Source organism: Mirounga leonina, unplaced genomic scaffold (assembly GCF_011800145.1).
Source record: "Mirounga leonina isolate KUSES-001 unplaced genomic scaffold, KU_Mleo_1.0 Mir_82, whole genome shotgun sequence".
NCBI classification, from domain to species: domain Eukaryota; kingdom Metazoa; phylum Chordata; class Mammalia; order Carnivora; family Phocidae; genus Mirounga; species Mirounga leonina.
Window position 1 is genome coordinate 12,358,472 of NW_023270825.1, and position 14,128 is coordinate 12,372,599.

General features: G+C 52.5%; 1 protein-coding gene across 1 annotated transcript in view; it reads left to right on the forward strand.

The window, feature by feature from the left end:
- The window catches only part of CCDC88C (coiled-coil domain containing 88C), a 120,869-nt gene that overhangs the window by 99,029 nt on the left and 7,712 nt on the right, over nt 1-14,128 (forward strand). Inside the window, exons 24-27 of the mRNA XM_034992781.1 lie at nt 2,110-2,199; nt 3,728-3,963; nt 8,705-8,893; nt 11,492-11,557. Coding sequence (XP_034848672.1) covers nt 2,110-2,199; nt 3,728-3,963; nt 8,705-8,893; nt 11,492-11,557 — 581 coding nt within the window. The remainder of the gene's footprint in view (nt 1-2,109; nt 2,200-3,727; nt 3,964-8,704; nt 8,894-11,491; nt 11,558-14,128) is intronic.

Below are 14,128 nucleotides of genomic sequence, written 5' to 3' on the forward strand. Positions count from 1 at the left end.
CCCGGGTGCCATAACTGGTGTCTTTCTGTCTCCTTTGTGTTCCCCTGGATTACTGGAAAGTGGCTCTTTGTCCTCTCTCGTCTGGGGTCAGGGAAGTGCCCGCTCTGTCATGGGCCCCATGAGGTGCACAGAACCAGTCCCCTGGGAGCCAGGTACGGGTAGGGGTGGTGGGGTGTGTGGGAGCATGTCCATGCCAGGCGGCTGTGGTGTGAGCTGGGGCTCTGTTGCTGACATGGGATGGGAAGAAGGCAGGCAGGTGGGGGGACCCGAAGGTGGAGCCCGGCAGTGGTCTGGGTGCCGGGAACATCAGGAGAGAAGGCTGGAGAAGGAGGCGGGCGCTCAGCTGATGAAGGCTTCTGTGCCCAGCTCATGAGTTGGGATTCGCCGGGAAGTGTTAAAGGATGCTGGTCTAGCAGGGCCGAGGAAGCTGCCAGAAACAGAGGTCAAGAGGAAGAGCCCCGGTACGGGAAGCTTCATGGTGTCGGGGAGTCAAGTCATTCAAGATATATCTCATGGATCCAGGGTGATGTTTAAGCCTCGTGCTGTGGTGGTTGGACTGTCCTTCCTCATGAAGGGGACCGGCGGGCCAGCGCTGGGACGGCCAGGGGAGACGCACCGGCAGAGGGACGTGGTGCAGTGAAGCCCAGTAGCCCACTGGCCATGCTCTCCAATGTAACAGTGCTTCTTGGTCAGTTTTCTGGCTTCACCTGCTCCTGTAGAGGGGCAGGCTCACCACTTACTGGATGATGGTTTACATTGAAAACCACGCTGTAAATTTGGGGTAGATACGACCTTTGACTGAAGTTGGCTCTCTCGAATCCAGCTGATAGAAACTGCCTGCAGGGGTTGGGCAGGTGCTAGCGAGGAGAGTAGGAGCCTGGTACCCAAAGGGGATGATTGGATGATGGTTTTGTATTAGACAGTGGAGAACGCCAGAAGTTGGCATAAGAGCACCATTCCGGGCCCTGGGAGGGGTGCAATGCCGGCTCTCTGTGAGTTAATGTGCATTTCTGGGTCCAGACAGCCACAAAAGCATGCAGAGGGTAAGGCCAAGCAGAGTGGGGTTTCATGGTCTGGGCCAGAGGTTCACAGAGCTGTCACTCTTCGTGGAGGTGCATGTGTGGCGGACTCAGCCCCCCGTTCGGCTGGAACCCCAACAGCCTCACAGCAGAGAGGCCTGAGCACTCACCTCTGGTTCAGAGGCCTCCTTTTCAGATGAGGAAACCAGGGGGTGGTGGTGGCCTGTGGGCAGTGCGGATAGAGTGCTCCACCCCCGTGACTCCCTGAGATAAAGCAGAAGCACGCTCTTCCTATCAGGAAGGCCAGACTCTCCCGGGAAGCCCAGGCGCCCTCTGGCAGCCCCCGGGGTCCAGAGGTGTCTTGATCCTTTCTGTGTTTTTGAAAACGTGAACTTGTTCCCAACATTTAGAAGTCAGATTTGTCTTCATAACCTAGGTGTCCTGGCTTCTCTGAAAAAATTGGCGGATCTGCCCTGCAGGCCTTGCGCATGGCTGCCTGACAGCGAGCTGCCAGACCTACAGCCCCCGCCAGACCCCTGCTCTTTCCAGGCCTGCTTTGCTCCTTATCTTCCCCGTCTGGCCCCCAAAACCTTTTGAGTTTGCCCCTGTGGAAGTGTTATCAGAACCCGGTGTCAGAGTGGGTCCAGGTCAGAGGCCTGACTTGGCGGAGCTGACTCTTTCAACCTTGATGCCCATCCAGCTCCCTGAGGGCACACCTCCTCCCCTCACCAAAGGTATTATTAACACACAAGCCCCCTGTCTGACCCCGAATGCCCAGTGTCCCGAATGACCTGGCCGGCGAGTCCTTGGGGCTCTAGAAGCACGTAAGTTTTCAGATGGTTAGGGGTTTGCTCCCTTGAGTTGACTTGCACCCAGACCCTGAGTACTCCAGCACAACTCCTTAGGCTATCAGGGCTTCCTGGACCCATGCCAGACGTTTCCATTCACACATCCCCGACTTCGTGATCATGACGGTCATGAGCACGATGATGTCCGAATCCCAGAAAAGGTCCCGGGCTGGGCTGACAAGTAAGTTCATGGATTTTATTTAAAACTGGATTGAGAACCCTCCTTTCCTCTCTCTTCACAGAGACAAATTAAATGCCCTGCGGAGACATAAGGAGAAACTGGAAGAAAAAATCATGGACCAGTACAAGTTCTATGATCCTGCTCCAAAGAAGTGAGTTTATTTAAGTGTCAGGGACGTAAGCCCAGGAGAGAGAGCTTCCTCGTGCATGAGTGGAGTGGACCCCCTCCCATCTAGAGCAGCACCCAGCTTGGAAGGCCCGTGCCTCCCGCTCTGTGGAGGTCCTCTGTGTGCAGGCCGCCCCCGTGACTGAAGGAGTTAGATTTTCAGCCCCGTACTCTGTACTCTGGCTTGTCCTGGGAGGGTCAGCGAATGCCAGCTGACCCTGATGAGACATGGGCTTAATTTAGCTACAGCCCTTTCCAAGGGGTGGAGAGTCTATGGTGTGGGAGCCATTAAAGTGGGACAGAAGGGTGGCCGTATCAGGTTCTGTCCCACGATTTAATAGGACACTGGAAATCACATTCCTGTTTAGGGGACAGAAGCTGGTGTACCCGGGCTCTTTAAACACGGGAACCTCTAGGCCTCACGCAGATTCTCCTGGACGCCCTGAACCCCAGGGCAGGTTCACAAACTCAGTCCTTTCTCCAGGGAGAAGCAACCTCCTGGTGGTGGGGCCAGCTCAGTCCCTGGGGACTGCCAGCCTGGTGCCGCAGGCCTTCCCCTGGTCCAGGCCTGAGCCCCAGGAGCTGGCCGTTTCTGTGTCCTGTCCCAGCCCAGCCTCGAAGTCAGGATCACCATGAATCCTTCAAGGTTCTCTGGTGAACCACAGAATTTCTGAACCTCGGTCCTCCTCCCTCTGTCTGGCAGAAATGGAGGCCCAGATGAGGAGACCAAGTGATTTGTGCAAACATGGTACTGTCTAGTTTCAGAGCCAATTTTTTTGGTGATATCAGTACACCCCCATTTCCAGTCAGCTGCAACTCTATTGCTTACTCTTGAAATTCACTGGTTTTAATTTAAATGGCCCACTCTTCCCTCCCCTTCCCTTCCCTCCCCTCGCTCTCCCAGACTTCTCCGTGCCAGAGACTGGTTGAAGAATGTCAGCTTATTCCATTTACTGTTTTTTTTTTTTTTTTAAAGATTTTATTTATTTATTTGAGAGAGACAGAGAGAGCACATGAGAGGGGGGAAGGTCAGAGGGAGAAGCAGACTCCCCGCTGAGCAGGGAGCCCGATGAGGGACTCGATCCAGGGACTCCAGGATCATGACCTGAGCCGAAGGCAGTCGCCTAACCAACTGAGCCACCCAGGCGCCCCTATTCCATTTACTGTTAACTTTAGCAAAAAAAGAGGAGGTCTGTGGCTTAGTTCCAAAATGGCATTTTGACAGAAAAATTGCCGACGGACACGGCTTTGTTTCACGCACATAATGAGTTTGGAGTTTGCATCATGTTTTAAGTTCTGTTTCCCCAAGAGGCTAGTGTGGATTTCCGCCACAATGCACACTTCTACCATCCCTGGGCCCCAAATCCGATGATCATGGTGAGGAGTGCCATCATTCTGAACCCCAAATTAACGGCTTGTGATGGAAAACTCGGCTCACATCAGGGCACCCCCGTGACCTGCTGGTGGGGCAGCGAGGGTTGGTTGTGTCCTACTAACAATCGGCTTCTCGCTAGGAAAAATCACTGGATTGGCGCCAAAGCCTTAGTCAAGCTCATCAAACCAAAGAAAGAAGGTTCCAGAGAACGACTGAAGTCAACCGCAGAGAGCCCTCCTTGGCAGGTGGAGTCCCCGGACCCAACCTCGCCATCTCCTCAGCTCCTCAGATTGCAGCCAGAGAACCCCGAGGCCACCCCGTCTGGCTCCAGCGGTGCGGAAGAGCGGGACACCCTCAACGGGCCTGTGGGTAAAGGTAGGAGTGGCTGACCAGGCTGCGGTCAAGCTACGGAGGGGGTGCTCTGAAGGGCTCTGCCTGGATGGGGTAGAACGCGAGACGGCGTGTGGGTGTGCACGCGTGCATGTAGGAGCGTGAAGAGGGTGTGCTGCCTACACACAGGTCCGCCTCCTTGCGTGTGTCAGCAACCCAGGAGAGAATACAAATTCCCATCAGCAGCTTCGTCCCGTGACGGTTTCGTTATCTTAGAATGAGAAGTGTCCCGCATCACGTAGGCTGTGGTAGCATCCAGGGCTGATAGGTACGCAGGTGCTGTAGAGACGGGCTCAGGGGGGCTGTGTGTGTCGAAGATTCAGAGGCAGATGTTTCTGTAGGGAGATCCCAGGGGCATCTAACCTGATCTGTACACACGTGGGATCTTCAGGATCCGGAAGTCCCCGAGTCCTCCCAGCCACAGGGCACGGCTTACCTTTTTACTTATGGCTGTCATTTGGAGTTTGCCAGACGTTCTGACGTGGATTCCTGGTCGTATGTGCTGTATTTCCTCAAATCTAAGAGGCTGTCAGCGATACGCTGCGTAATTACTTTATATGCCACCAGGAAAAGCATGGGCATTCCAAGAGGGCCGTGCTCTACAGACTTAGAGGGTTGTGCACAGACATAAGGGGAAGACAGGAGCGCAGCACATGGGGCGTGGCAGTGACCGTTTCGTCAGAGGTGCCTCCTGGCCGGTGGTGACCGACAGACCCCGTCAAAGCTGTGTCCGAATTTCAGAGCCGTGAAGGAATGGGGGAAAGCGTGTACCTCAGAATCAACTATGGTTTTCAGGTTTACTTCTAAAGTATAATTTTGAGGGTTCTTTACCCATAAATGTGCTAGGCATGCACCCTGAGTAATTTAAATTTTTATGAAGGACCCTAGGACTTTCTGAAGACTGGGCCTAGGTCTGGAAGCCCTGTGCCCCCGGGAGCTGACGTTACAGTGCTGAGGGCCCGTGGCGACAAGCTGCCCTGTGAGTGTGATACGTGCACAAGCCTTCTGGGGGTGCCATTCAGTAGGTCCTGTTGTGTCACTTCCGAATGCAGAGAAGAAAACGTGCGCTTGCACGCACATTGGGGACGAATGCTTGCATTCCCGTTCTTTACAGGAGATCAGATTAGGTAAACGGCTCAGGTGCAGCTAAGCAATGATGGGGCCGAACCTTTGTTTCTGTCTAGCAGGGCTCTCTCCCCTCGGGTTTGCATGTTGGCTATTTAAAGTTGTTGGCCTTTATCCCCTCAACTTGTATTATTCTCTAAACTGACTTAACTACCATCGGCCTAATGAGCTAGGAAAACTTGGAGAGGAAAGAAATACTTGACTGGTCCAGGCTGCTGTGCTGATCCATGGACGAGCAGATCAGGGAAAATTCTTCATAGCAGCAGCTGTATATGTACTGGGCATTCCTCCCTGGCTCCTTTTAGCTAATTGACATGCTTTACCTGTCTCCCGGAGCCTACCTACCGCCTGAGGTGGGCACGATCAGTCATCCCTGCTCAGAGTTTAAACACTTGCCGGTGTAATCAGTGGTGGAACTGGGATCCACACACGGGTCTGCGGGGCCGCTGAGCTGGAGCTCCTCACCACTGTGTGCAGGAATAGCCATTGACAAACGCGCTGCGGAGCCTGGGGCCTCTTATTCTGTGGCAGGAGCACCGGCCACCAGGTGGCGCTGTGGAGGCAGAAATAAGCAAATCGGAAACGCCTTAACTCTGCAGCTTTTTAATCAGAAAGTAAGACTGAGTGTCTGCTCTGACAAGCCATGAAGTGTGAGATTGGAGTAGAGGTTGTGCAGGCGATCTTAAAGGAAACAGTTCTTGGTGTGGCGGGGTTTGCGGGTACAAAAAGAGGTATTTTCATTATTTTTAAATGGGTACTGTCAAAAGAGGTTATTTTAGATATACAGAATTATTGGTGAATACTTCAGGAGACTGTGGTCTCATGACCTCGGGCCAGAAACATACTGTTAGGTGTTTGCAAGGCCTTTGAGCAGGAACGGGAGTGGAGTGTGCACCTGATCGTCAGGGGGCCTGTCATTAAAATGGATGAGTAAGAGAAGCCAGGTCCTAAATTAATAAACATCCTTATTTAATAATTTAACACGTTGAAATTGAAAAAAGTCTCAGCCATTGGCTCCTTGAGCGATACATAATTCTCCTCCCGTGCAGAGTATAGCGTTGGCACTAAGACACCCCTAAATTAATCACGTTGAGTCAGAGCATAAATGATTCACCGAGTCCTGATTCTGGGCTTGTCGTGGGTATTGTTCCCGTCTTTCCTGGGTCGGACGGGATTCTGATCTCCTGCCTACATTTAGGTAATTTAGAGTCATTTGTTATTATTCACTTCATTTATTTGTTGTTGTTTTTTTTTTCCTTCCTCTCTTGGGTTATCCGGGGAATAACAATTTAGCAACTCAGCGCAAAAAGAGTCCCTTTTTGAGAAGCAAAAGCAAGGACAAAGACAAGTCTCCAACGGCCCACCCGACTCTCTCTAAACGCCTGCGGTTCTGGTCTTCCTCTGACATCCCATCCTCTCCTAACGAGCCTGTCCCTTTTTCAGAAATTGGAGATTTCTAATCCTTTTCCTTTATCATGTGTTTTCATCATATATCCTCCTTCATTTCTGAAATCCAAACAAACCAAAAAAAAAAAAAAAGTACCTAAAGGCCTGATGACCCCTAGTGGACCCCTCCTCCTGATCCCAATTCCAAGCCAAGTTTAAAGTAGCCAGCGTGGATTCTGATTTCAAAAGAGAAGATGAGTTGTCACACCCTCTGGACCATTTCTCCAGCACAGCCCAGTTGTAGGGGAGCCTCGGGACATCCATGCACAGGTCCGTGGGCCAGGATGTCCGTGCTAAGTAAGTCCGGCGGCCGCCTGCCGCCCCCCCACGCTCGCACCTGCAGGCTTGTGTCGTGCCCGTGTGTAAAAGCAGAACTGGTTGGTTGTCGCTTTGCTTCCTAAAATAGATGGCCTCTGTCAAGTGAGATTTTTTTTTTTTAAGACTTCTTTTTAGCAGCTAAATTTAAAGCTGCTGCCCTTTCCTCCTCCTCTGTCAGAGCACCGAGTTGTTGGCTTTTGCTGACAAGGCCCTTTGCAGACGTGCTCTGTGTCCCGAAGGATTTATTGCTCCGTTCAAGCATTTTGTATAATTGGATCGCTGTTGCCAAGCCAGAGGTCAGCCCAGAATGAAGTCTTCTGACTGTGCGGTGGGTCTCTGACCTCTCGGATGCGGACGTTAAAACGGTAGTGGACGGAAAGACCGTCAGCACACCGGTCACGCCCGGAGCGGGGGCAGGGGGACGCTGGTCCATAGAGGCCTTTAGCTACTGTGCTGTCTGCTGTCGTTCTTGTGCCGTCTTCCTGAGTTGTGCCACATCTTTTCATCCACCTGTGTGGATCATGTACATGTTTTCCCTTGAATTGACTCACCGTCGCCACTTAAATTTATTTTAAATTAAAGGGAAAGATTATTATCAGTGCTGTCTGTGGAAAACCCATTATCACCGCAAAAACAAGGTAACCGTACAAACAAATACATACCTATTAAGCTGTTGAAGTCCGTCAGTGTGGCACTGACTTCATGTCACGCGCTCCCCCTCGGGGACCCTGGGCCGCCGTGCCCCCGGTCCTCGGGGACTCTGTCTCGCCAGCATGCTGTCGGCCTCGTCCTGCTTCTCTGTCCGCTCCCATCCACCTCCCCTCCGCTCCTCATTTTAACTGCACCTACTGGATGCTTGTCCCCATTCATTCCACCAGACTTGAATCTTGCTTCTCATCAAGGGTATCTTTCAGAATCCAAATTTTGCCTTGGTTTCAAGTTGTAAGATTTGGGCACTGAAAACTTCCCAGGGAGTCCAGACCCCCAACTGGCTGAGGGGCTTGCGGGGTCAGCCCCGAGGGAGGGTGTGCCTCTGGGTCCCGGCCGTGGGGTGCCTGGACGGGGACATGGTGCCAAACAGCGCTGTCCTCATGCTCTCAGGAGCTCCGGCCGCACGCATGTTTATCTTCCATTTAGAGAGCCCGGCCCCTTTCCTACTACTAGGTAGTGGGAGGGTTTTTTTGTTTTGTTTTTTTAATGTTTTTATAGAGATTTTGTTTAGCGAGAGTATGTGTTCGGGGTAGAAGATGTAGCGATTGCAGACAAGCACAAGATACAAGGGAGAAGTCACTGTTACAGAGATTAAGACTTCTTAAATGATTGTTAGTTTAGGAGTAAGCTGCTTTCTCAAATCCTAAGTGAAGCCAGTTGGCAGGATGCACGTCCGTGCGTCTGTCCGTCCGTCCTGGACCTCCGGGGCCTTGGCTGCAGGCCTGGAGTGATCCTGAGCAGATGTCGTCAGGATCTTTTGAAATCGGGCATCTGGGTTACATGTCGTGTTGTTACACGAGCTCACGTGCTGATCTTCTGGCAATGGTTCATCCTCTTGAGTGCCTTATCTTGTCACAGCCTTGCAGGGCTCGCAGTCGGACCCATGCGTCGAGCCAGGGCCAGCCTCTCTGCACGCACTCCCCCCCCCCCCCCGGCCCCCCCCCTCCGCCCCCCCCCCCCCCCCCCCCCAGGCCTGTAGCCAGGGCCCTCCTGCTGACACCGCAGCCCAGCTTCTGTCCTTGTGGTCCGTGCGCTCCGGTGCCCCTGCTTCTAGGCCTCGGTGTGGTAGCCCAGCTTTGGCACAGGATTTTGCCGCCCCGTTTCTCAATGTCCTTCTCTGCCCCAGGCCCTGGGGACCTAAAACCAAAGCAAGGGTCCCCGCACAGAGGCAGCCTTGACCGCACGGATGCCTCCGCTGACCCAGCCATGAAGCTCTGGCCCTTGGAGCTGAGCTCGCGGACCTGTTCGACCTCAGCCATCACTACAACCCCTTCCAGCTCCACCCCCCTCACCTGGCACCCAGGCCGCCCCAAAGGTGAGTCGTGGGCCCCTCCGGAAGAAGAGGGATGCACGCCCGGGGTCCTTCCTGAAGACCCCCGGGCTCGCAGAGACAGGCGGTAAGCAGGGCGCTGGGGCTATAGACGAGCTTTGCCATCACGTAGGCACGGCTTCTGCCTGTCGGCTGTGTGACGTGGGGCAGACAACCTCACCCCCTAGAGGCCCGATCCTAAGCCACTCTCACCACCACTGTTCAGGAATTGGTGGCACCCAGTAGCTCCAGAAGGGAGGTGAACTGCGGTTTGGGCTAAAAGCAGGCAACGCCCTCACCCCACGTTGGTAGGAGTTCGGGGGTTTTTCTCTATGGAGGAAATGTGAGAGTGTCTCTGAACCTGGAGGTGGCTTTCGAGAGCGGGAGGCAGGTCTCCTTCGCTGAGAACGAGGGGATTCGGGGAAGGGTTTACACAGCGAACCTCTCCCAGGGGGCCAGTAGCGTGCGTGGTCACAGCTTTAGACTTGAGACTAAGATGTTCTTCAAGCCATGTGATAGGCTTGAGAAATTCCCCACAGAACGAACGGCTCAGTCAGATCTTGTCAAGTGAAGCCTCTGGAAGTTCGGGGATTCCCGGACCCCTGAGGAGATCCTCCACCAGTAGTCCGGGATAGGTGAGGTGGTTCGTCTCACGAAACAGGAACGGGATGCTGTAAAAGAGAGCAGTTAAGGGAAAGGCACTTGCAAATCTAAAAGACGCAAACAGAAAGGAAGATAAAGCCTAAAACTAAAAAAGACTGTTCTGCTTGTAACTTAGAAACATGAGAGTATCCGAAGCAACATCTGGCAGAGCCGGAAGGGGGGTGCCTCTCAGGTGTTGGGAATCGGAGAGAACTGGGAAGGATGATTATGTTTTTGTCATCACCCCACCCACTCGACTCTTGAAACCTGGCTGTGCAGAACCTTGCTTGGACAGGCAAAGCAAACAGGGTTCCCACCCTCAGGGCGCACCTGGGTTAGCGTCATGACCTTGCTCGCAAGTCACAAACACCCCTGGGGAGAGGAGAGGAGTGAGCACAAGGCTGCCAGGCAGTCCTTCTCCACTCCCGGCCAGACCCTGGAAGCAGCAGTCGCTTTCTGCTGGAGGTCGGGAAGGGTGCGGCGTGCCAGCTGGGACAGGCAGTCAGCAGTACCCCCCCCCCTCCACCACCACCCCCTTCTCCCGGGCTTGGGGTGCAGAAGCCCTGCCTGGTCTCAGAGAGGGGGCTGGGGACTCCCATCTCCCCTCAGACTTCAGCAGCCTGTGTGGCTCAAGGTCCAGCCCTTCAGACTAAGTCACGGGCCGTGTGAGCCTAGATCCCATTCATAAACCAGAGCCCGAGCCCCAAAACACCTCTGGCCGTCCCTACACCTGCAGAGCCCCGCGGGAAGGTCGGTCACCGCTGCAGACCCCGCCCCAGCCACGCGATTTCCAGGCAGCCTGTTCCCACACTCCCGCGTTCATGGCCACAGTGGGCACATAGCTAGCTTCAAGTAGAAGGAAACCCCCTTAGAGTCAGCCATTTCTTTAAGTCCGTCTGGTTTCTTTTAGAGCAGAATTTAACAAACAGGATCTGGGCCCCATGGAGTTGCCTTTGCTTCCAGGTCCTTTCAGTAAAGGAAGATAGGACACATACATATTACTGGTTTGTGTCAATATTTCCAATTCAGATTTAACATTACAGGGATTTCATATTTGCGTGTCCTTTTCTTTACAGAATGCTTGTCTCCTGAAACATTGATTTTTCCCCCCCAAAAAATATGCAATAATGGTTTAAAAAGTAATCCTACCAGTGCTACCAGTCACCATAAACCCAACAAGCAGTGTTTTCTCTCTAGCTCTTAGTCCTTAGATTATATTTCACTAAGGATGCTCTCACAGAGTTTTACATTCAAAGTTCACTGCAGATCAGTGTTTCTCCTTGCGTGATAATGCTAACAATCTGACGAGGTAAGGTTTGTTCCTGTTTCCAATTTTAGACTTTTTTCTTCATAAATTAAGCCCTGTGTGTTTTAATGTGTAAAATAGATGGAAAAACCTGAATTACGTGAAAAGCTGTGCTTGGGTGCTCTAGGCCCCCTCTCCCCCTCAGTCCCCCCGACTCCATTCCCAAACTACCCTCTGGATAACCTTTTTTCTTAGTTCCTTGTTTATACACCCGGTGTTTCTTTTTGCAAAAATAAACCAAAATAGGGGCACCTGGGTGACTCCGTCGGTTAAGCGTCTGACTCTTGATCTCAGCTCAGGTCTTGATCTCAAGGTTGTGAGTTCAAGCCCCACATTGGGCTCCATGCTGGGCTTGGAGCCTACTTAAACACAAACACACACATAAATAAATAAACAAAATCTACACACCTTGTTTTTTTCCTACCTGGGCATACATCATGGAGATCTTTCTCACTCAGCCTTTTTATAGCTCTATACTGATGAAAATGGCCACATTGCGATCTTTTCAACCACCCTACCTCCAGCGCTGGTTCCTAGAAGTAGGATTGTCATGCCAAAGGACAGATAAAAAATATACTTTTCCTAAATAAGAGTCTGTAGTTGTTCCAAGTGTTCCAGAAAACCCTATCTTAATAACCAGCGACCTTCCACCATAGGCTGTAATTCAGACGACAGCTTCTGTGACCTGTCCCTGGAGCTGGATTTCAACCACAGGCAGCACGGTGAGTGCTCAGTGCATCGCGCCCTTGGGCCTGGCGTCTCAGACTGGTTTTCATCAACAGTACTTTTCCTTCAAGCTCAGTCCCCTGTGGAAAACAGGTAGACATGAAGTTGTTGTGTTGAAGCGAGAATGGGGGGGCGGGGGGCGCCCTGCAGCCTCCTTCCTGCCCTCCCCAGGGGCCTGGGCATGTGACCTCTGCTTCCATACCTCCGTGACAGGGAAGTCACCACCTGCAGAGTGTCCCACTTCTGTAGGCTCCAACTCCCCTTGTTTGAAAGTGCCCCCTCAGGTTTGCCAGGACATTCTGCTGACCCCCACCAGGAGCACTGATTGCAGGGAGGCCTCTCACTGTCCTCACTTGGATTTTAGTTGTCCAGAGTAGCTCCGAGTTTTGTGTGGCCTTAGAAATTGTTAGAAGCGCTCAGCCATTTGACTTAGATATATTGTAAGTTTCTGCAGAAGGGAAACAGTGAATTATACTAGCCTTCTTTTAAAAATTAAAAGCTGCTTTGGGCTTTTATAATTTTTTGAAAAACAAAAATCCTAGAAGAGTGGGAAAATAATTCTTAAAAAAAAAAAAAACTCAGAAAGCTCACAGTGAGCTCTGTTTACTTCTAAGCAACAATAAATGTGGGAGCTAGTGTAATCTGCTGCCTTAGTCATTGTCTTTTTTTTTAAAGATTTATTTTGAGAGTGAGAGCAGGATTTGGGTGGTGGTAGGGCAGAGGGAGAGGGAGAGAGAATCCCAAGCAGACTCCCAGCTGAGCACAGAGCCCAACTTGGGGCACCATGTCACGACCCGGAGATCACGACCTGAGCCGAAATCAACAGTCGGATGCTTAACCAACTGAGCCACCCAGGCGCCCCTCCTATCCTAGTCATTGTCTTAAACGTTTTATGATGCTGATAAGTCATATGGATACAGACACTGGCACTGGGCGTGAGAAAATACAGGCTCTGTGGCAGAACAGTTTAACGCACAGGCCCTCGTGTCTTCACACCAAGGGGAGGGGAACACACCGGGGGGTATTGTTAAGGCGAGCTGAGGAGCCCGATCAATGCTATAACAGGTGACTGCTGAGGGGTTTTCTTCCTAAGTACTCTTTTTTTTTTTTTTTTAAAGATTTTATTTATTCATTTGAGATAGAGCATGAGGGGGGGGAGAGGGAGAAGCAGGCCCCCCGCTGAGCCAGGAGCCTGATGCTGGGTTCGATCCCAGGACCCTGGGATCGTGACCCGAGCCGAAGGCAGATGCCTAACCATCTGGGCCACCCAGGCACCCCCCTAAGTAGTCTTAAGCACTCTGATTCCTCCAGCTTTTCTTAGCAGGGAAAAAAAGGAAAAGCAGTTTTCAAAGTGGTACCTGAATAAACAAAAGTACTTTGGGGGCTAGGGGACTCTTGGCTGGCTCAGTCAGTTAAACGTCCGCCTTTGGCTCAGGTCATGATCTCGGGGGCCTGGGATTGAGCCCCATGTCAGGCTCCCTGCTCAGTGGGGAGTCTGTTTCTCCCTCGGCTTCCCTCCCCACATGCTCTCCTCTCTCTCTCTCAAATCAAGTTTTTTTTTTTAAGTGCTTTGGGTCCTGTTGATTTGTATTACAGTTTTAATGAAACTTCATTCTTTTTCAAAAAGAGATGTGCATTTTTCGTGTCAGTTTTTCCCTTCTTGAAGAAGGGACTTACTCTGCTTTTATGCTTTTTGCGAAAACCAAGTATTTTTTGGCTCCTCCCCAAACCCCCTTTGTTAATAAGAGTTTTCCAGATGCCTGCTGTTTGCAGAGCGCACCAGCACTTGGGAACCAGGCGCCCTATAGACCCAATCAAAAGGAAAGTGTCCCCGGGGGTGCGATGAGCAGAGCACCTCCCAGCGAATCTCCAGTTCTCCGTGCAGTTCAGCTCAACAGCTGCTGTGCGCTAAGAGGGATGCTGGGAAGACAGAAGTGCAGTTCCTGTCCCCCAGGGGTCCGTGGTCCAGCAGGACAGATGCTGGTGCGGGGCCGGCTGGCAGGGCTCCTGCAAGAGTGGACTGGGAGAAGCAGGTCTGCAGGCTTTGAAGGGGCAGCTGCCCTTTGCAGGGGTGAAGCCACCCCTCCTGCCACCGGGCTCAGCCTGCGACCTGAGAGCTGCCACACACCTCGGGCAGGCACCGGCAGCAGCCGCAAGGGCTGGTTTCTCCAGCCCTTGTCACTGTACGGCTCGATTTTTCCCTTGGGGGTAAATGTGCATTTGAGACCGGGGAAGCAAGGAGCTGACGGACGACAGACGACCAGGGAAAGCCAGCTCTCCTCCTCCTCCTCCTCCTCCTCCGGGTCCCAGCACTGCTCCCGGGGATCACCAGAGTGCTGGTGCCCTGCACCCCCCCGTACACCCTGCTGTTTCCCGGCTCCCACCCTCACCAGGTCTCACGTGGGTTCCAGAAAGCTCTATACAGTCATAGGAGTGGGTACTCCCACCCCAGCCACTGGCTTACCCCGAGCCACCCTTCTTTTCGGTCTGATTGCTGTACTAGAGTCGGTGCGAGATTTCTTTTAAGTCCTAGCCGTAGACCTAATAAAAACAGTGCTAGTTGTCGT